Source organism: Miscanthus floridulus, chromosome 16 (assembly GCF_019320115.1).
Source record: "Miscanthus floridulus cultivar M001 chromosome 16, ASM1932011v1, whole genome shotgun sequence".
NCBI classification, from domain to species: Eukaryota; Viridiplantae; Streptophyta; class Magnoliopsida; order Poales; family Poaceae; genus Miscanthus; species Miscanthus floridulus.
In genome coordinates this window covers 8,083,995-8,108,177 of record NC_089595.1, presented here as the reverse complement: position 1 = coordinate 8,108,177, position 24,183 = coordinate 8,083,995, and the positions used below count along the sequence as shown (strand labels likewise).

The 24,183-nt window shown below is 47.6% G+C and overlaps 1 protein-coding gene and 2 pseudogenes across 1 annotated transcript; 1 reads left to right on the top strand and 2 right to left on the bottom strand.

The window, feature by feature from the left end:
- Window positions 1-498: 498 nt before the first annotated feature.
- Window positions 499-7,004, bottom strand: LOC136510222 (uncharacterized; annotated as a pseudogene).
- A 3,705-nt stretch (window positions 7,005-10,709) lies between these two features.
- LOC136512339 (uncharacterized) lies at window positions 10,710-15,209 on the top strand. Its single transcript, XM_066506304.1, has 9 exons — window positions 10,710-11,632; window positions 11,977-12,032; window positions 12,120-12,202; window positions 12,435-12,513; window positions 13,132-13,242; window positions 13,713-13,822; window positions 13,943-14,026; window positions 14,759-14,796; window positions 14,904-15,209. The coding sequence occupies exons 1-9, from the start codon at window positions 10,762-10,764 to the stop codon at window positions 14,972-14,974; spliced, it is 1,503 nt and encodes a 500-aa protein (XP_066362401.1). The 5' UTR covers window positions 10,710-10,761; the 3' UTR covers window positions 14,975-15,209.
- A 3,222-nt stretch (window positions 15,210-18,431) lies between these two features.
- Window positions 18,432-22,043, bottom strand: LOC136510221 (wee1-like protein kinase; annotated as a pseudogene).
- Window positions 22,044-24,183: the final 2,140 nt, after the last annotated feature.

Below are 24,183 nucleotides of genomic sequence, written 5' to 3'. Positions count from 1 at the left end.
GAAAACTTCTCTCAAGTTTTAAGGCTGAGACTGTCCTAATAAGACCAACACAACAGTTTACACACATTAAGGCAGTCCCAACCCAGAAAAACTATGAGATAGTTTCCATACTTGCTAACTAATATAGACACCACCTACGTAAACTATACTCTTAATGGATAGTTTCTACAAATAAAATATGTATCCAATCATCTATCTTCTCTCTTATAGCATCTACCGATCACATCTCTTTGTATTTTGGTTCTCATGTAGACATGGTTTTCTATATAAGAAACCATTTCCTTCTTTCTCTTCAATAACTATAGTGACACATCAACATTTTTCTTATTAGTTCGAAGACTAATTAATAGCTATAGAAACCATCTAATTTCTGGGTCTGGAGTCCAGCTAGTTGTTGCACAACTTATATTATTGGTAGACGCAAACATCACTAATCAGATATGGCCACACCGAAGCATGCACATCTACCAATGAAAATGATGCTTATCTGCAAACATGTTAGGGGTCCATTATTGGCCAAGCAACCTTCACGCGCATCTTAGTGACACCAACTGTAATTACAGCTTCTTCTCTGCCTTTCTTCTTTGGAGAAAATCCAATCCTGTGTACAGATTTACCATCACCCGTCTTTGCAACAGTTATCAGCCAATCTTTTACAAAAACGGACACAACAGGTCGCTTAAGTTGGATAGCTCTATTGCCCTGCTTGGAACCGATTAAAATTGGATTTCCCATCGCCAACTACAAGAATCCTGCTAAACGGCCTGCGACATCCATGATTCTTGCAACCACGTAAGAGATTACGGTCACAAGATTGAACCAAAGCACCATGGATTCCTGGCTACCGCACCGCGTGGGCCGCGGTCCCAAACAGAGCCTATGACCATCGCCAGGCACTTTGCTATCATAAAGCACAAGGCTTTTCCTGATGCTGGAGGTGTGGGCAGTGATTCTTCCGTCAAAATATCCCTCAATAACTTCAACTGCAATAGTTGCCTCCACTGCAATAGGGGCAACGGCATGTGTCACGTCCATAGTACTTTGTTGAAAGAGAATTGGTTTCAAGCTTACATTCCTTCAGTGATCGGTGCACCGTGCCTTTGATAAACAACACTCCTTTGCTGAGTTCTCTATCCTGCCCATGACGACCCTTTATCTTCAGATCAATCTCAACATACATAGCGTCTAATAATGCAAGTCCTCGTTTTGGGCCAGTCAAGATCAAAGGAGTATCCTGCGAAAGGGTTTACATGATAGGGTCAGTGACAAATTATTCCAATTACATAGCGTTGTGAAAAAAGTGGATGAAATTTAGGCCACACAGCACGCTAAAGATGTTAGCGCAGCTGGCACTGGTCCAGCAGATATGGATCATCTAGTTTTACCATTTACAACCATGCAAATATAAAATGGCTTGTTCGGCTTCTTTTTTCAGTCGGAACAGTGTTTTTCTCTCACAACAATTCAGCCAGAACAGTGTTTTTCAGCCAGTTTCAGCCAAGTTTCAGACCAGCGAACGGGGCCAATGCTAGCCCACCAGAGTCTACAAACAAGCATGGCAAGTTTTCTAAACACCTTTATGGTGCAGCCAGCTAATGTTTGCATGAAATAAATTCAACTTCCATCACCATGAATTCAAACAACAGATGAGGATGGGAATTACGTATACTTATTTAAGACATCTGGCAGATACATTCTCAACCAATAGAAATCAATTTGAATGTCAGTATTATATAGATTTTAGCCTTATGATCTTGGTACAAAATATAGGGTGTAATATTTATTGAAACAAAGAGCAAGCAATGCATTCTTTGTTTGTTGAGAAGATCGAAAAGGAGCTGTACCTTAGAGTTAATGAGTTGGGATTGGTCTCTAGGGCGGTGGAAGAGATAAACACACTTCTTGTCAATGCAGTCCCGGGCAATGACAGTGCCGTACACTCGGATCGGGTAGCCGACATCCGAAGAGGCTATCTTGGCAGATAAGATGTTTACTCCCATCAAAGCATGTGTGGCTTGTTCATTTCGAATGCATCATCATCAGTAAATCTCATCGGACCTTGGGGCGCTGTGCCACAGGAAAAACCACAAATTAAATATGGTAGCTTGAATTCTTGCTCACGATAAATAATAGTTAATTCTAGCAAAACTAGATGAAAATGCAAACACAATCATATAAATAATATATATTAATATTAAGATAATCAAGCAAAAAAAATAAAGAGAAAAGAGAAGACAATGCGGGAAGAATCGGGGGCGACTTACACTCTTTGTCGAGGTCAAAACTTGCGAGGTTGACGAAGCAGAGCCAGTTGTACTAGATGCCCTTCTACTTAGGATCGAAGTCGAGGATGTGAGCCTCCGCTTCCCGCCGCCTACCTTCGGGGTCCCCCGCCTCTTGGAGACGACGCGCCTTCTCCAACGCTTTCTTCCTGAGCCTCTCCGCCTCCGCCGCCCGGTCGGCCTCGGTCATGCCGGAGAAATCCGGAGTCCTCATCTCAGAGGTGAGCCGGACGTACTCCCGCCCCAAGCGCAGCAGCTCCTCGTTGGCCTTGCCTCGCTTCACCGTCTCGTCCCATGCTTGCTCATGGAGCCGCGCCGATTCCGCCGTTCGGTCGGCCTCTCGCTCAGGCCTGATAGATCAGGATACTCCACCGCAGAAGCACGACGAGGATAGATGATCTTGTTGAGGTCCGCGATCTACTGGCCCAACGCGTCCAAGCGCTTCTCCATCGCCAGCGACTTTGCCCACATAGGCGCCTTCAGCTCCAAACTTGATCCCGCCTCCGCCTCCACTTCTGTCATGATGAACACGTCGCCGAGCGCCGACCAGGGAGATTTTCTCGATCACGTAAAAGGTTTGCGCGTCTTTGTATTAAGGTAGAGAAAAGTTCGAGCCTTCGGATACCTTAGGGGGTCAGTAAAGATTTCAATGGAAGCTTTAAACAAGAAAAGAAAAGCCGATCTAGGTTTTGAGACGAGGCGGGCTAACTAAAACATGGAGCACGTCCAGTATGGACGACTATGAGTCAAAGTGTTGCACGGCATCTCTCCATGCATGCATGCAGGTTTCTTGTGGAAAGAAATGAACAGAAGCGAGTCAAAGACCAGCTGGCCCAATGGCCCATACGCGCATGAGAACTACAAGAGAGGAATTCTATTTTTTTTCAGGCAGAGAACTACAAGAGAGGAATTCTTTTTTTTTCAGGCACTAGCGCCAAACGTTTAGCGGCACTTTGAGACATCCGGATATAACACTTGCAACATACGTCTAAAGACAGATGAAACGTTTGAAACATGTGTCTGAAACACTTACAAAAAACACATGAAACACTTGAAAAACAATTGCAACACATACGCAACATCCCAATAAAACACTTGCAACATATGTGTGAAACATATGCAACATCCACAGAAACACACTTGCAACATACGTCTGAAAAAACAGATGAAACATTGGGAACAGACATTTGCAACATAAGTGTACGACCATTGAACATATGCAATATCCATACGAAACCCTTGCAACATGCCTCTGAAACAACTGAAACACTTGAAATAAACGCTTGCAACATGCGCTTTCAGTGCAATGTCACCTTGCTGCTTGGATGAATAGAGCTCGTCTTTGTGGAGCGCGATACCGGCGCGGAGCTAGATGCCACAGAGTACGCAGAGGTCATCGGTGCGGAGCTCGTCAGTGGCACGGACCTTGGCAGTGGACGCGGCAGGCAGATGGAGTGTGGTCGCGACGGGAGGCGTGAATACGGGCAGGGGAGGCACCGGCGGAGTCTGTCCCCCCGAGCTGCAAGCAGGGTAGGCCCGAGTGGGGGGAGGGGGGCATCAGCGAGCGGACGTCCCTCGAGCAGGGGTGGTGCTAGCGAGCGGAGTCCATCCCGCGCGAGTGGGGGGGCGCAGCGTAGAGCGAGCGAGCGACGCAGGCGGAGCACGCGGATAAGTGGATGAGAAATGAGCTGCGTCCAGACAGGAGTCACGGGACGGATGCCAGTAACATATCATTATTGTTTTTTGCTGTGTCTCCTGCATAGTCGACTAATCGTTAGCAAACCATCACTCGTCATCTTCCTATAGTGCTCCTCCCCAATGCCTCGTCCGCAATGCCTTCTTCTCCGTCGCCGGCTCCCTGCCTCCCGCACCCCCACCCTCGCCTCCTCCCCCGTCGCCCCTAGCCTTGGCTGCCTTGCCGTCGGCTGGCCCACCCCCGCCCTCCCCTAAAGTGAAGAAAGTTCATTGGAGCTCCGCCATCTTCCTCGGCCCTGGCCCTAGCCCCACCCCCGCCCTGACCCTGCCACTGGTGGCCGACGGTGAGCCGCCTTGCCGCGCCACCTGCCATCCATCCTCGACCCTCGACCCCACCCATCCTAACCCTAGGGAAGCGCGCCAGTGAGCTCGACGCGACGCCCCTGTCCTCCCTGGCCCGGCCGCCTGCAGGGCCTCTAACCGCCCAACCGCTGTCCCCTTCGCCTGGCCGTCCTGCCTCCCCTAGAGCCCCTTCTTCTAAGCCCGCCAAAGTTTGTTCTCTGTCTCAAGTAGCCGCCGCTTCTTCTCCGTCTTTGGTAGCCGCCGCTGCCTCTTCTGCTCCGTCTATAGTGGACGCGGGCATGGGCGAATTGGACGGCTGGGGATCGGGCGGACGCGAATCGAGCAGAGGAGGCAGGTGTCAAACGGATTTGCAGCGCAGCAGGAGAGTGTGAATGAGCAAATCTGTGTTTTTACTATATATGGACCAGACACCAGATCAACTTACATTGTTATTACCATCATCATAATACTAAAAATATTATTACAATATATAAGTTGTGTCCCAATGCAAGGAACGTTGTCTAGTCACGTCCATGCTATTGAAGCCTGTCTTCTTGCATAGGTCACGGCGCGGCGAGCTTGGCCTCAGTCAGCCAAGCGGCGAAGCCCGGGAACTGTTGGGAAAATTATTCCCAGCAAGCTGACTACTCCGGGGCCTTCGCCAAGGAGGGGGTAAAGGTCTGTTTAAGTAAGAAAACAATTCATATGACTCAATTAGGGTTTTAGTGATTTATTGGTCTCTCCCCTTTACATGGGGTTTGCTTTCCCATTTTATAGGTCACTGTACAGGGCGGAGTTCTTTTACACCTATGCCCTCACAATCTGTAGGGTATATTCTGGGCATATGTTGGTACACTTATAAACTCCTAGGGGTACATCAGATTTTCTCTCCCTCAACCACCTTGCCACATGAGCCTTAGCTTTAAGCCCACTGGAGGCCCAGTGGTTATGCAGCACGTGCCTCCTTCGGGAGCCCTGCCCATGAAAGACGAAGGCCTAACCTCCGCCGATCTTCTCCAGCCGCCGAGTTGATTCATTGTCTTCCCCCTAGTGACCTTTGCGTCCTCTTCCCGGGCGCCGCCTTGAAGCAATCTTCGGGCCTTCGCTGAGACGCCTCCGCTGGCCACGGACCTTTGCAAGGTCAGATGTCGTAGGCGAAGGTCCCTGCAAGATTCCTGTCAAAATAAACATGACAGCCCATATTCTGGCTTAGTCCACTAGGTGTGTGATGAAGAGATGTGAGGGGAGGATAGCCTTCGTGACCAAGCTATCTGTGTCCCAACAGGAACATAACACGGTAAGAGCTGACGAGGTGTGGCTCGCCGTGGTCGGTTAGGATGCTGGGGAGGAAAGATTGGTGCCAACTTCGGTGCGCGTCCGTCCATGGTGTCAGCATCTGGTCTTGGAATCAGGAACAGGTCTTGTATTTTGATGACAGGCAAGGTTCATATATAAGGGTCTCTATGTAGTGGGAGTTCACTGATGGCGGAGCCGAAAGGAGGATGCATGGTGGAGCACAGCACTAACAGGACTGGTATCAAGTAAGATGATGCACACTTGACATTTTGCTAGCACCTCTATATTATATATATCGATATCCCGTCCTGACAACAATGAGGAGCACGATAGAGGTCATGAAGATGGTCAGGTGTTTTTAGTGCTTGCAAGATTCAAGCCACAACTCTTAGCACATATGCTTATGCGATAATGCGAGATTATGCGAAGCAAATTGGCTCTGTGGGCTGTAATTACAAGTTTACCTAGGAACACTCTTCTTTATGAGCATAATTGCTTTGTTGCTCCGTGAGATTTGTGTTTCTTGCTTGGGTCGAGTACATTTGTTATTCAAAGATGCCAGCTCCAATTTATCATTCTTGCAAAAGGTTCATGTCTGAGTCCAGTGAATCTTACAACACATCCACAACTTGACTTTCAAACTCTAGAGCCACTACGACTAAGGCTCTTGGAATTTTTTGCCATTATTTTCTGGTGATATTGTTCGTCGTGCTTTCAGTGAAATACAATAATTTTTTTCTAACACTGTTGGATACGGATTCAGAGCTTTTACTCGAATTCAATTTGTTAATCTCTGCTCAATGACCGTAGATTCTTGGAGTAACACCAATGTTTAATTACTTTAGTTGATGTGTATCCATTCAACGGGCACCCTCATTAACACGATATATGACTTCACATGAGACTAAACTTGTGCTTGACTCATATCATTCGAATAAGAAAGAGATCACGAGGGTTACACCCATTAAGAGCATGTTTGGCATAGCTCCACCAACAGCTTCATGAGGTGTTGTGAGCTGTTTTTTTTCCAAACACCCCTTTTCCAAACAGCTTCATGGATGAAGCTGTTTTTCCCTCCTCTCACAAAAAGATGGGATGGAAGAGAGCTAAAAAAAAGTAGTTTATTCCAGTTTCACCTAACACATGTGGGGCCCAGCATGCACAAAAGACTCCTTTTGCCCAGGCAGAGAGAGAGCGCTATGTGCTTGCAAGAGGGAGGCGATGGGGTGTGGCCTGCCGGAGCGCGACCTTCGGCGGTGCTGCTCACCGGGGCATGGCTTGCCCGGGGCACGTCGGCGGGAGCGCGAACCGCCAGGAGTGCGGCTCGTCGGGGTGTGGCCATTGGGGCGCGGTCGGCGAGGGTGGCGGGGCGCGGCTGCCAGGAGCCATGTGCGGACGAATGAAGGAGAGACATGTCGCATCAGAAGAAGACGGCAAAGGCCACCGGAGCTAGGAGCGCGGCGCGGCCCCGGACCACAGGTGAGCGGCACGATTGTCATCGCTAGGGCATGAGCGGGCGCGAGCGCCGCGGCAGCCGGGACTAGGTGCAAGCGGCGCGGCCGTCTTCGCCAAGGCACGTGTGGATGCCGGAGCTCACGAGGCACGCGCACCTGGAGCTCGCGGAGCACTCGCGGCCGTCGGAGCTCGCGAGGCACGCGCGACCTTTGAGCGAGGCTAGGCTCGCGGGCGTTCGCGGCCGCTGGGGCCCGCAGGTCACGCCGGGGCTTGCAGGTGTTGGCGCAGCCGTGACTCTTGGATGAAACCGATGGGTAGGAGAAAGAATAGGAAAAAAAGTGGAAAGGGAAAAAATGGGGGCCATTGTAGTCATTTCATTCATTTTGTCTCCCATCATGAGTTATTTTGAAAAACAGGTTGAAAAACAACTTTAGCTTCATTGATAAAGCTTTTGGTTGAGGTGAAACTTTAAAAAACAACTTCACTATGCCAAACGGACCTAAATGTACTTTTGAGTTTCCTAGAGCTAGGTGATCCAAACCAACACGTGGCACTAAATTTATTAGTTGGTGACAAAAAAAACCATCAACATAAGGTTGTTTATTAAAAATGGCACATCGATCTACCGCTTGCATAATCACCCAACAAATACTTGTGCTTTGTATGTAGTGATGAAACCACAACCGCCCTATCATGCCTTCCTCTCTGGCTGTCTGAGAGCCAGGAGGGACCAGGAGAGCGCAATGCGGCGATGGGCTGCTGGCTCATGGACCTATTTGGGTGTTCTGCGTGTCAGGTTGAATGCCTGGTGGGTTGTTTCGGGCCGTGTTGGGCTTTAAAATCATGCCATGGATGATCTCATGTCATCGAAAGCCGATAAAGAAATAACATAGTGGCTCTATAGCACAATTTTATCGGCAGCACTTGCACATGGAGGTCCGGATGCCTGCGTCCATTTGGACGCCAGCAGGTGCTCCATCCCGTCCACTCCGATTCGCGCATCACTCACGTCAGCTTTGTTTTCCGTGCTCGCATCTAAACCGTCTGCTTCAGATCCGCTGCCCACATTGCTTGGATGACTCACCCCCGCCTCTTCCACACTGGCACGACGCCCGTCTCTTCTAGGCCGCCTGAAACGCCTCTTCCACGACAGCGCCACGCGACCTGTTCCTCCTTCCCACACCGCTGGCGGCGGCCTGTGCCTCCTCCACGCGTCGGTGGCCGCGGCTTGGCCCTGCTCGCCCTCATGGACACCAACGCAGATGGTCTGTGCATGCAAAAAGAAACACTTGAATGCAACATACATTTGAAACAGATGAAACATTTGGGACATACGCTTACAACATGTGTATGAAACATATGCAACATCCAGATAAAACAAGTGCAACATGAAAAAAACACTTACTGCAACATAAGACTGAAACAGCTGAAACATTTGGAACATACTGTTGCAACATATGTGTGAAAACATATGCAACATCCAGATAAATACGGTTGAAACATACATCTGTAAACAGATGAAATATTTTGAACAAATGTTTGCAACATGCTTCTAAAACACTTGCAACATATGCAACATGTGCAACATCCTCTGATTTACTTTTCCAACATCCATAAAAAACAACTGCAACGTACCTTTGAAATGGCTGAAACACCAGAAACATACATTTGCAACATAGGGAAGGGGAGCCTGGGCCGGTCGATTCTAGCAGTTGGGGTCATAGCTGGCGATGAGTGGCGGTGCATGAGCACCACCGCCACCAGCACCACCAGTATCGGGTTTAGCTCGGCGGAGACGATGGGGGATGGGGGGCGAGGATCACCATGGCCGCCGAGGTCGGGGGAGCGGTCGCCGGGGTGAGAGAGGGCACCGCCGGGGGTGGAGAGGCCACCACGCCAGGTGGATGAGAGGGCGCCCACTTTCATGCAACATCGTCACCTCACCTCTATGGATCTCGCTAGAGGCGAGTGGATCTCACTCCTGCTCTATAGATCTCGCCGAGGTGGGAGACAGGGCCGCCGGATCTACAATCGTTGGAGGCTCCCGGGGGGGAGGACATTGGGCATTGGTGCGCTGCGGCAGGAGATGACGAGCATGGAAGGGGTAAGGACGGGAGCGGAGCGAGATGTGCGGGAGTTGATTTTGCTTTTTTAGGCAAGAAGGCGCATGTGTCAGTGAGTGGAGTGGCGTCCGGCCTTTCGGATGTCTTAATAGGAGCATTACCGTAATTTTATTTATTCTCTAATTTCTGATTTAAACATTGCTCTTAAAAATCAACTTTATTTTTATTATATTATGTTATAAAACATGATAGTTCGTTGCATTTTTAATTGTCATCCTCCATTTTCTTACCTGCAAGTCCTCATGGACATCGATGATGCTATGCTCTCCATCTGCACCATCTGCTGCAGATCCAACGGCTAGGCTTCCGCATGACTCGGCTCTCGCTTCCCCTACCGATGAGAAAATTGGAAATTTGCCCTCATGGCAGGTGGGCTTCGCCCAAATGCTATCAAGTTTGTGGGCTTCACTGAAATGCCCTCATGAAACAAGTCCAACACGTTATAATGTCATTTTGAGATTTAAGTCCACTTTTAATATTTTTCACCCAAAATTTTAGCCTGAACTGACCATTTTGCCCTTGAGCTCATTGACCCCTGCCCTCTCATCTCTCCCCCTCTCGTTCTCTTGCTCGCAGGAAAGGCAGAGCACCGCCGCCCCAGGACACCCCCCCCTCGCGCCGCGCCCCCGGGCCGAGCCTTACCGCCGTCATCCGCCCCCAAGACGGCTCCCTGCCCCAGGCGAAGGCGGCCCCAGCCAAGCCGCGGGGAGCAACGTGATGCTGTGGGTGGCGCGCCTGTCCGGCTTCTTATCCGCCGCATGGTGATGGTGGTGCTGTCGCCGTCGCTCTAGTCCTTCCCGCCCACCGAGGCCATCTGGTCGTTGCAGTTCGACGGCAGCGTCCGCTTCCCGGGCTAGATCGCAGGGTCTCTTCTCGTCTAGTCTCTATGTCTCTCCCGACGGGGCGATCTCCCGGGCGGGAGCACGACCACGGGCCACTCCTCCCAAGGCGCGTTGCCGAACCCTGCGCAACGCCCCTGCTCGAGCCGCCGGCGAGCAGGCCGCGCGCGGCCGCATCCCTCGAGCGTCTGGGCTGAGGCGCAGGCGACATAAAAGCGGCGCTGCGGCACGACATGGGGCAGAAGGCGACCGTGGGAGCTGCGGAAGGTGATGGCTAGCAGTGCCGAGGAGGGGCCAGCAGTCATGGCGCCCGCGGAGGAGGATGGCCATGCTTAACTTGCCGGAGCAGTCAGCACGGGGGACGATGTGGTTCAGTCACGACTCACGATGGAGCGGCGCACCTGGGGAGGAGCGGCCTAGGACGGCGGCCGCCGACGTCCTGCTCTCGCCCGGGAGAGAGAGACGGCTTACCGTCCGTGAGGAGAGGAGAGAACGAGAAACAGAGGCAGGGGTAAAATGGTCAGAGCATGTGAAAAATTGGGATGAATTTTTTTCAAGGTGGTCTAAAATCAGGAAATAACAAAATAGCGTGAAGCGTCTATTTCATAAGAGTATTCTGGCGAAGCCCACAACTATGATGGCATTTGAATGAAACCCGCTTGCTACATGGGCAAAATTCCTATTTTCTCCCTACCGATAGCAAGCGGCCCGCGCACCGCGGGGACACGAATGCCTCCTCGAGCAGGAGCCATGGCGGCGGCGGCGAGGGCGGCGCTGCTGCCCCCCTCCTCCTCCTCCCCGTCGCCGCTGCTCCGCCTCCCGCACCGCTTCCTCTCGCTCACCGCGACTCCCTACCCTCTCTACTACGACCTCATCGTGCACCGCCCCGCGGAACCCAATCCCCCCAAATCCTCCGCCTCCGACGCCGCCGGGGCCGACCGCCAGCCGCAGCCAGCATCCGACGAGCAGCCGCTGGACCGCGCCAAGCGCCGGTACCTCCGCAAGCGCCGCAGCCGCCTCCTCCCCGACCCTGACGCCACCACCACCACCAAGCCCTCCTCCTCGTCGTCGGAATTCGTCGAGCTCCGGCCGGAGGTGGTGGACTTCCCGCGCCTGCACGCGCGCGAGGAGGCGCTCTACTTCCACGACACCTTCGCTATGCCGTGGGAGAAGGACAAGCACTACCGTATGCTCTACCGCCTGGAGAAGAAGTACTTCCCCCACCAGTCGCTCGACAATGCATTCGTCTCTGCTGACGCTGCCCCGGCCTCCGACGCCGATAGGTGCCTCGTCTTCTTCGACGACGAGAAGAAGGAAGATGAGGGAGAGGAGCGGGTGGTCAGTAAGAAGGGCGGCGACAGCAACGACAAAGGGGAGGTGCTGGAGAGGAAGGTGGAAGACTTCTTCAGGTCTCTGAAGAAGGGCCCCGGCCAAGCCGGCAACAAGGCCAAGAGACCGGGAGCGGAGCCGCAGCAGGTGAAGCGCGAGGTGCCCAGGGAGGAGGAGCGTCCGCAGCCGTACCTCGTCACCAGGACCACGGAGCTGCCGCCGAGGTGGGACGGCCCGGCCGGGACCGTCGTGCTCATCGACAAGCCCAAAGGTGATGCCTTTCCCCTCTCCTTTGGTGCATTGCAGGTTCTGGGATTCTCACCAAAATGTATCATCGGCAGTACTAGGTTGCCGTCTGTGTGAGATTAAGACAGCAGTAGTATTTTAGCTACTTTTATCTGATGCATCACTGGAAAGTTCCTTTTGTGAAATGTGAGCCGCAACAATTACATGGCAATCAGTCAGTGTGGCACTACTGCAGCTTTGCCTCAAGACAGGGCAGATAATAATTAGTTAATGTGCGGACAGGATTAGGTTTGAGCGGTGTTTTATTAATTTGCTCTGTTGCTTCCATCCTGAACTATTCATCTGAACTTGTCTTTCTTCTAATCTCAGGATGGACTTCGTTTACTGTTTGTGGAAAGTTGAGGCGCTTGGTGAAAGTACAAAAGGTGATATCAGGGTTTTTTCACTGTATCTGAATGTAGTATTAGCACTTAACATTAAGTATATGTTTTGCAATATTTGTGTGGTCGCAGGTTGGACATGCTGGAACTCTGGACCCCATGGCAACTGGATTGTTGATTGTTTGTGTAGGAAAAGCAACCAAAATTGTTGATAGGTAACATCGTCTAATCTTTCGGGGAAAGCGTATTCTTGTGGATGCTTTGACAATGGTCCTCTGGCTTACGCTTATCTTCAAATTTGCTCTAGTATAGACTGTGTAGTAGGCTTTGGAGAAATAAAATAAAATATGGACTCTGAAAGAATTGTTTTGTGTACTATTGCTATAATCCCTCCATCTCTAGCACTTGCTGTACATTCTTTTTCTGAATGATCTCGTGATTCTGAAGCTACCAAGGAATGGTTAAAGGCTATAGCGGTGTTTTCCGACTTGGAGAAGCCACATCAACCTGGGATGCAGATTCACCAGTATGTATCCTATCACCTGTACAATGGTCTGCTGAACATTCTTATATTCAGGGGTTGCAAATGAGTCTACATTATTGAAGGCATTTGGGGAAGCATCACCAGATAACAACCTATTAGGCTCACAGTTAGTTATGCTTCTGTTCAATGATGCTGAGAAATCGTATTGAAAGATTCTATCCTGAAAAGAGGTTCATCACCTTATGAGCATATATGGTCTACATATCATTTAGTTGGTGGCTGTTAACTCTATTTTCACAGTTAATTATGCTTCTGGTCAATGCTGCTGAGAAATCATATTGAAAGATTCTATCCTAAAATGTAAAAAGAGGTTCATCACCTTATTAGCATATATAGTCTACATATAGTTTAGTAGGTAATTATGCAAGAATTTGTTGATCCTATCTTTACAAGTGTCAGAAATTACATACTCTATTTTCAGATCTCAATAGTTGATTGTGTCAATCTTTACCTTTTTCTTGAAATAATTAATTAAACCACTTGTGCTTACTCAAATCTGCTCCTGTGTAGTTATTTTGAATATTAACTTTCATTTAAATTATCTGTATCTCTACAATTCTGCTTAGATGACAGTAATGCCTACCATACTTCTATGATCAGATTATCCAGAGGGAACCATGGGAACACATCAAAGATGAAGATATTAGAAAGGCAGCAGCATCATTCAAGGGTGAGATATGGCAAGTTCCTCCAATGTTTTCTGCCATTAAGGTACACTATTCTTGTACCCAAAGCTATTTTTCCACATAATTTATTTAAAAGAATGCTGCTAGAGTTGTTCATGGGATTTGCTGACTATTTGTTATGCATGTATGATAATCTGCTCAGCAATTTTACACTTTTGGATAATATAAGCTAGAAACCACTTGAAGTATATTGTTAATTCTATGAAGATAAAAAAGGGAAACAGAAAGATAAGGTGCATATAGGTTACTGTTATTACACTATCTCAGGACTTGTTTGTTTACTGCGCTTTCTGTAAATAATGACATAAGGATATAGTTGGATTTGGTCATAATACCTAATACAGTTTGATATTACTGTTAGATCTTTCATCTGCCATCACACTGCCTATTACTCAATTAATCAACCATGAAATCACAAGTTCACAAGTTGCGTTATTTCCAAAAGATATATGACAAATTTTACAAGCTCACAATGTTAATCAACCATGAAATCAGGTTGGTGGTGAAAAGATGTATGACAAAGCACGGAGGGGTGAAACAGTAGAGCTTTCACCAAGACGTATATCAATATACCAATTTGATATTGAGCGCAGTTTGGAAGATAGGTATTCTTACATTCCTCTTTTCCTACTTTTGAATTCATAGCAGATAATAAATATCTGGTCAGTGTTCATATAATTACCTGTACTCCTCTTGATGATGTTTTTTTGGGTTGCATTCTACAGACAGAATTTGATATTTCGTGTTACTTGCTCAAAAGGAACATACATTCGGTCCCTATGTGCGGACTTGGGTAAAGCACTTGGAAGGTTTGCACAATTATTCCTGTGTTAGCCTTATTTTCTATTTTCTTTTTGTGTGTGCAGTCTGCATAAATGAACATCACCATGTATAATGTGCTCTAAGTGATACAGTGTCAGGATTACATTTAGATTTCCTTTTCAGGTTTCTATAAATGTTTCAGTTGTTAGGATTGTGCAATATCCTTTCACTTATTGTCATCCTTTTGTGGTAGCAAGTTACTTTATGTGTCCAACGGAGTTCTAAATTTCATTGAACACCATAAGCCTAAAAGTCTGCGTAGAGCCTAGCCCCTATGTGTTTTGGGCCTATGCTTATGCACCCTGCTTATACTTGCTCTGCCAAAGTTTTAACCGAGTGTACCATCTTGGCCAATTGGCATACATACTAATAGTACTCACTTGGAACTTACCCTTACTAACAGGCCCAAGTTTGATATTCATATTTCACAAGTATTGTTTTCATGTCTTTGGGCTGGAAGTTTTTTAAAAAAAAAAAAATAACCTAGCTATTTTACTGAAGTTGGCTAGTTTCATGTATTTGTTGCACTGAACCCAAATACTTGTTCCTCCTCTTTTTTCTTGATGTAGTTTAAGATATTACTCTTGTCGTTTAATTGTAGAATAACCCCATGCTCCTTTTTCCCTCATTTTCATTTTAGTAACTGTTCTTATCCATCGACATCTCTTTTATGCTAATATATTTCGGTGACCAAATTCAGTCTATACATTTTCCTGCAGCTGTGCTCATTTAACTGCCTTGCGGAGAGACTCAATAGGTAATTTTCTGTTCTGTGCCTCTTGGCTACTGTCTACATGGTTCAGCTGTAGTTCTAGTCCAGTGAAGATTTGTTGCTTGTGAAGGTTTCTAAGGCTTATTTTGCAGGTGAATACTCGGTCAATGATGCTTGGAACTTCAATGAGCTTGAGCAACAAATCACCAAGGGATATTTATGATCATTAATTAAACCTTCCTCCTGGACTCTGGAGGATGCGAGCTAGGTAGCATGCGGCTTGCAACCAATGGCCATGTCATTTGCCACCAATTATATAGAAACTAGCGGGTAACCCCGCGCTTCGCGCGGGCAGGAGACTAACGATGTAGACAATGTATAACAGTTTTAGATGCAGTGGCAAAGGTGGTATATATCAGTCAATTATGATTTAAACACTCCATTTTAACACGTTGCACGGGCTAGAAATGCAGAAGCAATAAGTCGTCCTTTTATTGCCTAATAGCATATAAGCACGTACAAATGTGTGTATTTCCTCTTGCATACCAAGCCGCAAATAAAGTCTGCGTACAAAGGTACTTGAGCAAACATACTGCTGTTACATATGAATAGCATAACCAAAATAGGTAAACTCGCTAAGCTGCTAAAAATTCGCTACCCTTGTCAAATTGGAGAAGCGTGAAGCACACATGGTGGAAGGATGTCCTGACGATGATGCCAAGAGGTTGGAGCTATGAGCACTATAAGCCTTTGATGAGTTGACTGATCGAGTCTGACGCACTGTGGTCATAAGAAAGATCAAACTATGAATTGACAGGTGTGGAAAAAAAACTACAGCAAGACTGCAGAGATGAGTATTCAGTAAGAGCATAAGGCAACGGGATTATGACAAAGCACACCGCAAAAGTTGCAAACTTTGCATAATGATGGATTACAAATAATAATGCCGTTCTTGTTAATGATCTGTTGCTTTCAAACCTTGAATTTGTGAACCAAAGATGAGATAGTGGCAACCGCATGATCACCTAAAAATATTATTGGAATAAGGGAGTATGTAGTGGCTACCGGGCACTATATAACATTTTGCTCTACAATCAACAGGTAATTATCAAATCAGGCTACTGCTGTAGGAAAGTAGAAAGGCAGAATAATAAAACAGATAGTGCTGAAAAGAAGTAAAATATGCAGAAATAAAGAAAGACACTGTAACAACCCAAAAATCCTTACACCAAAAATACTAACTACAAAATTTTTCTCAAAAACTCCCATGTGTTGTTGTGTGTCATGTATAGAAACACAACCTAAGAGATGCATTAGGTATAACCCCAACCTAAGTCAACACATAAGCATGGCATAACTCTTGGCATAAACATGTGATTTAAGTTCTCTAGCTAAATGAACCTTGCATGCACCTTAATACCACTGGTGATTTGGATTTTCATTTGCTTTATGTAATGCTTAACAACTCCTTTGAAGACATAAACCATAAAGTAATTATTACTCAAACCAAAGAATAAAGGTTTAAAGAGAAAACTAATTCTATTTTTGTATAACAAAACTACACATATTTTTATTATACAAAATAGCTAAATAAATTCCTAATATTTATATAAGAATGTTGTGGGCCTCATATCTAAAACTCCAAGGAATATGGTGCACCAATTTGGAATTCAAATTTCAAACCAAATTTGAATTCAAACAAAGGAGAAGAAAAATAAAACAGAAAAAGGTAAAGAAGAAAAGAAGGCCCATAGCAGGCTCGGCCTACTCGGCCCGCCAGCGCACAGCAGCCGGCCAGCCCAGCTAGCGTGCACAGCAGCAGGCCAGCCCAACTCGCGCGGCCAGCCCAGCTTGCGGCCCAGCGCGTCGCCCACGCCCGCGCGCCTCCCCGCTCCTCTTGCTGCCGCTGCCACTGGACCCCACCCGTCAGCCTTCCTGTTCATCTTCTCCGCCCACGCCTCAACTGCCCGCGCGACCGGAGGCCGACAGCGCTGGCAGGAGCGGGCCAGGGGGTCACGCCCGGGGCATGGCCCTATCCCCCTTGCGCCGCGCCTACACAACCACGCGCGGGCCGTTGGATGCAATGCACGCGCCTCCACCGCCCGATCGCCGTCCGCCATGGGTGCCATGGAGCTCGGCTATAAAAGCCCCGGCCCCGCAGTCCTGCTGCTTCCACTGCCGGTTCCACTGCCGGTTCCACAAGTCGAAACATCTTCACCTCGCAGGCCTGCTGCTTCCACTGCCGGTTCCGACGGCGATCTGGGCGGACATCGGCCTGGACTTCGTGGAGGTGCTACCGCGTGTACGAGGGAAGTCCGTCATCTTAACGGTGGTGGATCGCTTCAGCAAGTATTGCCATTTCACCCCCCTCGCCCACCCGTACTCGGCGGAGGCTATGGCTCAGGCGTTCTTCACCGACATCGTGCGCCTCCATGGGATGCCGCAGTCCATAGTGTCCGACCGCGACCCGATGTTCACCTCGGTGTTCTGGAAGGAGCTGATGCGGCTCATGGGTACCAAGCTGCACATGACGTCGGCGTTCCACCCACAGTCGGATGGCCAAAAAGAGACGGCCAACCACGTCATCGCCATGTACCTTCGCTGCTTCACCGGCGACCGTCCTCGCCAGTGGCTTCGCTGGCTACCGTGGGCCGAGTACACCTACAACACGGCGTACCAGACGTCACTGCGCGACACGCCGTTCCGGGTGGTCTACGGCCGCGACCCTCCTACCATCCGGTCTTATGAGCCGGGGGACACGCGGGTGGCTGCTGTGGCCAAGACCATGGCCGAGCGCGAGGAGTTCCAGGGGGATGTCCGGTACCGGCTGGAGCAAGCCCAGGCTGTGCAGAAGCTCCACTACGACAAGCAGCACCGTCACGTCTCCTACGCCGTGGGCGACTGGGCCCTGCTCCGCCTTCGCCATCGCTCAGTCGCGTCTCTGTCCCAGGCGCCCAAAGGGAAGCTACAGCCTCGCTTCTTTGGGCCCTACCGCGTCTCCGAGCTCATCAACGAGGTGGCCGTCCGCCTCGCTCTTCCTCCACGCGCCAAACTTCATGATGTCTTCCACGTCGGCCTCCTCAAGAAGTGGGTGGGCGAGCCGCCAGCTGCACCACCTCCTCTGCCGGTCATTCACAATGGTGCAGTGGAGCCAGAGCCGGAACGCGTTGTGCGCGCTCGACTGGCCCGTGGAGTGCGTCAAGTGCTCATCCAGTGGAAGGGCGAACCTGCTGCCTCGGCGACATGGGAAGATTTGGACTCCTTCCGCGACAAGCATCCAGCGTTCCAGCTCGAGGACGAGCTGCTCGTCGAGGGGGGGAGAGATGTCATGTGAGGCCGCCCCTATTCTAGGAAACGGCGCGCCAGAGACGTCCGTCGCGCTACTGAACGCGCGGCTGGCTCACAGCCGCCGGTCTCAGGCCATGCGGAGCAGGCTGTTTCAATCAGTGGCTAGGAATAGAAAGAGAGATCAAATTAGTTCCTAAGATTGAGGAGTAATTACCTCCTAGTTGTTAGGCTCAAGGCCTATTTAGCCATGTACGTGGGCAAGGAATAAAGCAAGGAAGACATTAACCATCTAATCTATCTTCTTCTTCCCTAAACAAGCCACCTGCGGAGGGGAAAACCTCGCGGTGAGCTTGGAGCGCGACTACGAGTTACGTAGTCGCGGTCCGGCGTCTCTAGGTGCCAACGCCCTTGACAGTTGGGCACACTGAAAGTAATGTGATCTTACTCTCTCTAATGCTTGTAAAGTGGGCCCAGACTCAGGAAGCGGGTTACCTCTTATTAGCTCATAGACGGCTGCCCCAAGAGAAAAGATATCAACCTTGTCAAAGATGGTCATACTTATCATTCAGCATTTCTGGAGGCATAACGTGAATCTCCATCTTCAATTGCCAAACTCCAGTTAATAATTGTATAGCACAACCAAAATTTCCAAGCTTATAAATACCATTTCTGACATATATGTTATAAGGCTTCACGTCAAGATGTGCTATGCCACGTTCATGCATGAAATCCAAGCCTTTGTAGATCTTCAGATTCACAAAGTTTACCGTTAGTATCTTAACCGAGATATAGATGAAAAACAAGAGGAAAATGCTTTCTGGTGAAATGAACCATATATAATTAAAAAGGAACAATGCTGAATGAACTTCAGAGGGGACAAAAAACATCACTAATGCATGTATAACAGAACATAGGTTTATATATTTCCTCACTTGATATTAACAACTTTGAAATGGATCTCTTCAATTCTAATGATTGCACAAGTAGAACATATTTGGAATTTGTAGATCATACACCACAGAACTAGGAAAGTAGGATTTATCCTATATTTCTTGGCATCTATATGGATTTTAGGATTTGACTTTGTATTTGGTCAACAAGCTGGAATGGTATACCTAACTATAATATCAAACTACCAAATCCATCAATCCAATATCTTATATGGATAGAATTGAGATTTTCTCCAGTTGCAATTTTGTTGCAACAGTCTTCTGGCCAACGCTCAGTGACCATGAAGGAACAAAATTGGTAGACAACAAAATCCCAAACCTGATACAACAGTTCCAGCCACGCTTCAGTGGCTGGTTTCCGATTCATAGATAATTAGATAGGCAGCGATCACAGAGTTCCATCTGAATATAAAGTGGTTCATTCTCAAACCAAGAGGTGAAATATCAAACTATGTTCTCATGAGAACGTGGAAAAACATGGTACAGACATTATAAGTTATAACCCTCATAGCAAATGCAGCTGAAAATGAAGAAACAAAAGTTTAGTGTGTGACCTTAGGCTTCCATAGCTTGGATTTCCTTCACTGCTTGCCTCCTGCAACGGAAGATAAAACATGAAATATCAGTTGATGGACAATCATATTCCTGGTGAAGCACATAGCTTCTATGAAATTACCTTTCCATATCATTATGAAATTGCTTGATACTTCATTTAACAGCATGCAAGCACCCTTCTATCCTGTTCAGAACTTTGAACACAATACTGGAGTTGCCAGAACCCATTTTCTGGGAATTAAGCATGCAACTATATCAGTGAATAAAATCATGAATCAAATTGGATTACTGCAACATATTAGTAATATATATTCAGAGCATACCTCTATTTCACAGAAATCAGTTTGGTAGCGTGCAAGACCATTACCACCAATGGAAGAAGACAACCCTTTATATACATTAAACACAAGAAACTCATTAGCTATGTTTGAGCATTCATAATAAAGACACCGGTGTCGATATTTATTTTATTATACCAAGGCTGAAAAGACTAATAGTAACATATTAGATGTACAAGTGGCTCACACATGTGTGACAGGGAAATGTACATACTTTTTGTCTTTTTCAACTACTGATAGCACGAAATTCAAAAATGATATCTGCTGAGTTGCATTGCCTCCCACTGTAAACAGCATCATCTATGCATGGATCAGTATTGAGGTACGGATTCTTGACGCCTGGTGGACATGGAGGCATCACCCAGCAGCACAGAGCCAGTGCTAACTGGGAGACATAACCACCCCTCTTTTGCAGCGTGGGCTACATTGGCTGCTCTTCTTCCAAATCATCTCGAGTCAGACTGTCAAACTGGACCTGAATAATCTGATGGTTGAAACAAACATGGATTCCATCCAGATCTTTGGGACAACAATCTGCAACAGTCGATCAATGAGTTGATTGAGTTTAAAATAGTTACTGATTACAGTTAGATCATTGGATACTGTGGCAGAAACGGTTTCAACATTCCAATTAATTGGTAATCAGTTCGATGGGTGGAAGTCTCACATACCGTTCTGTACACCTTGCTTCGATGGTTCGCTGACTTCTCCGGAGATTTTGGGCAAGGGGTGTTCTCCTGCACAAAAACAAAACCAGGCAAACATTTAGGTGAAATGGAGCTGAACTCAACTCATCACACTATCACTGGAATGACAAATACCCACACTCAAAAAGGGGAAAAAAAATCTCAACCTCCCCACCTCATCCTCGTCGAACTCGTTGGCCACCTGCGGCATCTCCGGCGTGATGTAGTCTGGGGTGCTAAAAACAGAGGTTAATCTGAGACCAGACAGTGTCTCTCAGCAAACAAACACAGAGGTCGGTCCGGAACGTACCAGAAGAAACACTGGCTGAAGATGCAGCAATCCTTGTCCTCCATAGTCTCGTCCGCATCCACCGGCGATGCCTGCAGGATCTGTGGTGGCGGCGGGGTCGGCTCACCGCAGTAGCAGCCCAACCCCTCCCCCTGCTCCCCCTCCCTCCTCTAGGAGCGCATCGAAGGGCGTGAGGCCAGCAGCGCCAGATTCAGATCCCCTGCAGTCGGCCTCATCGACTGCAGTCGGCAGTCAGCGCATCCAACGGCAGCTTCTAAACTCAGGTAGTAGGCCGCACGATATCTAGCCCAACTAAACTCAGTCAGGTTGCTTTCCCCCCGCCGCCGTCATCCTCGTCGAGCGACCCTGAGCTACCGCCTTCCTCGTCGAGCGACGCGAGCTCCGTCGCCTTCATGTTCGGAGCGGACGCCGCGCTCGTGCTGCTGCTCTTCCACTGCCTCCCCGAGTTCACACAGGGCCACAGGTCCAGCAGGATGGATGGGGCGGCGGCGGGCAGGGGCAGGGCAGGAGCCTCAGGACCGCCATGTTCGCCTCCAGTGTAGGTTCTCTGATGCTGCCCGTCGTCCGCACGCTGGTCTGGCTCGCCGCTGTCGCAACTGCTGCAGCCGAGTCCACGGTTGATGCCCCTGACATGTAGCAACGACGCCGGGGGAAGCTGCAGCACCTTTCGACGCTCTTGATGACCTTGCCGTGCAGTCCTCATCCTCACTGGCATAGCTCTAGAGATTACAAACAGGCTGTGCAGAGAATGGTCGGCGGCGAGGCCAACTGAAATGACAACATCGAAACTCTTTTGCAAACAAGACATAATCATTATGCCAACAATATGTACATCCAGTCATTCACTTGGGCAATTCAGTGATCACATTCTCAAATTTCTAGTCACAGTATCACTTTACAGTCTCACAATCCCATCTAACAACTCTGTTCTGAAGTTTCAGCTCTGCTAGTTACATTGTTGTGTCTGAACATCTGAACAGCCTGACGAGCAAAACTGCGAAACCACGGCTGCCCTTCCCTTAGAATCCAGAAGCACGTGGAGAAGGATGTAGCGCTGGTGGTGCTGCATCTGTACCTACGCGAACTGCTGCTGCACCGTGTACCTCCACGCGGAGCAGTCGGAGGCGAAGAACAGCGCGGACCACGGAGGAGAGCACTTAGCCATGAGCGGAGGCACGGCGCTAGACGGCGCGGACCACGGAAGCGAGCACTCAGCAACAAGTGGTGCCGCGGCTTACGGATGCTAGCGGCGGTGGCGAAGTGCTAGACGCCGGCGGCGCAGCAGGCGAGTGAACCTAAGGCCGGGACTCGACGAGATGTGGATTCTGCTTCACGTGAAGTTAGACGATCTGGGACTCTTGGGTAGCGGTCGTAGAGGAAGGAGATGAGATGAGATGAGTGAGATGAGCGAGAGCTCCCCGTACGGAGACCTCCCCTCGCGGTGCGGATTCTGCTGGATGCCATCTATTTCTCATCCCACGGTTGGAAAGCTCTTCACTTTTTTTTTAGAAACAACTTTTCACTGTATTAGTGCTAGCCGGGATGCAAATAGCAGCCCATCCAGAGACCGGTTCACGGAAATGCGTACGGAACAGGGATAGTTGGCATAATTTACTTTCTTGTGTGCAGCTTATCTTTCAAAACTTTTACATATGAGCTTGGATAAATATAAAATTTATTTGAAAAATTCTAGTCCTGAAAAATATCTACAACTATAGTATCTGACTTTTTCATTTCAAATCATTTTTGTGTGAAATTTGCCTCAAATTATCTACCATTACATGGCACTTCAAAAAATTATAACTTTTTAAATAATCTTGTATGAAGATGAAATTTATAAAATAATCTTTTTCTCAATAATATATACGTCCTTTTAGTTCACAATGTTTCTATTTGAATCTATCTTGGCACCGAAATAAAGATAAAAATTTATATGCCCACACAACATCTACAACCCAACGCTAGTTGAAACCAAACCGTAACTCATCTAAGACCGCAGACACGGCTATCCAAATAGACTATACACTCTGCGTACACTTTTTCAAAGTAGTAGGATATTATCGCTACAGTGTGCTAGATATATGTCTGGGTGAGGGGTCTGGGACGGATATATTTGGTGGATATGAGTTGAAAGGAGATTAAAATAGAGCTCAAATGATTTATAGTTTTTGAAATAAAATTTAAAAATAATTTTGAGTACAAGGGATTTTGAATTTGACTTTTCACAGTGTTATCCTAAACGATAAACAGTTGATCACTTGACATTTAGCCATTATTCGGTCTAAATGGCCTATTAAATGGGCAAAGCGGTCATTTAAATGGGTTAAACGGCTGATTAAACTAAAACGGTGTACCACTGTGTAGCGTTTACATGGTGTGTAAATGGGCTAAACGATTGTTTAGACGAGCAATGAATTAAAAGGTTATATATATTATTGAGAAGTAAGATTATTTTATAATTTTTATCTTCGTCCGAGATTATATAAATTTTTTTTTTTGAAGAAGTGCCGTGTAACGGTAGATAATTTGAGTCAATTTATTCAAACAAAATGATTTAAATGAAAAAGTCATATATTATAAAGTTGTAGATATTCTTGAGGACTATAATGTATAAATTTTATCTTTAGCCAAGCTCATACGCAAATGTTTTTATTTATATATAGAAAAGATAAGCTTTACAGAAAAAAAGAAAAATTTGCCAACTATCCTTGCTCTGTCTAGGAACTGAGCTTTAGGCTGCTATTTGCATCCCGGCTAGCACTACTAAACTGAAGCTTCCCAACCGTTAGATGAAAAATAGATGGCATCCAGGTGATGAAAAGTCACCCGTGACTTTACTACACCAAGTTAGATAATCCACACCGCTCCCTTCGGCCTTCTTCGCGGCCCTGACCGCCGTGGCGCCCCCGGTGCGCGGCATCTTGGTCCTCCGCGTTGCCAGCGGCCGAGCGAGTGAGTTGGGAAGGGAAGGCGGCAGCATCTTGCGGGATCGATTCGAACCCCTTACATTGGGCCACGCATCCAATTGTAGTTCCAATAAATTTTGAGCGAATTTTACTTGTGATTATATATATTTATATAAATATGTGCATTCATGATTCACCATCTATAGCCAGTTGCTGAGGCGCAGAGGAAACTAAAGAAGCTGCTTTTTTTGTAATATATAATAAGATACTAAGATACTCCTATATACTCCATGTAACTAACTACTTATGGATTAATGAATTCTTGTGATTAATGTGTCATTTGGTTTTGGAGTTTTGGAGCAGCGTTCACCTTTTTTTTTCACTTGATATCCATCAGCC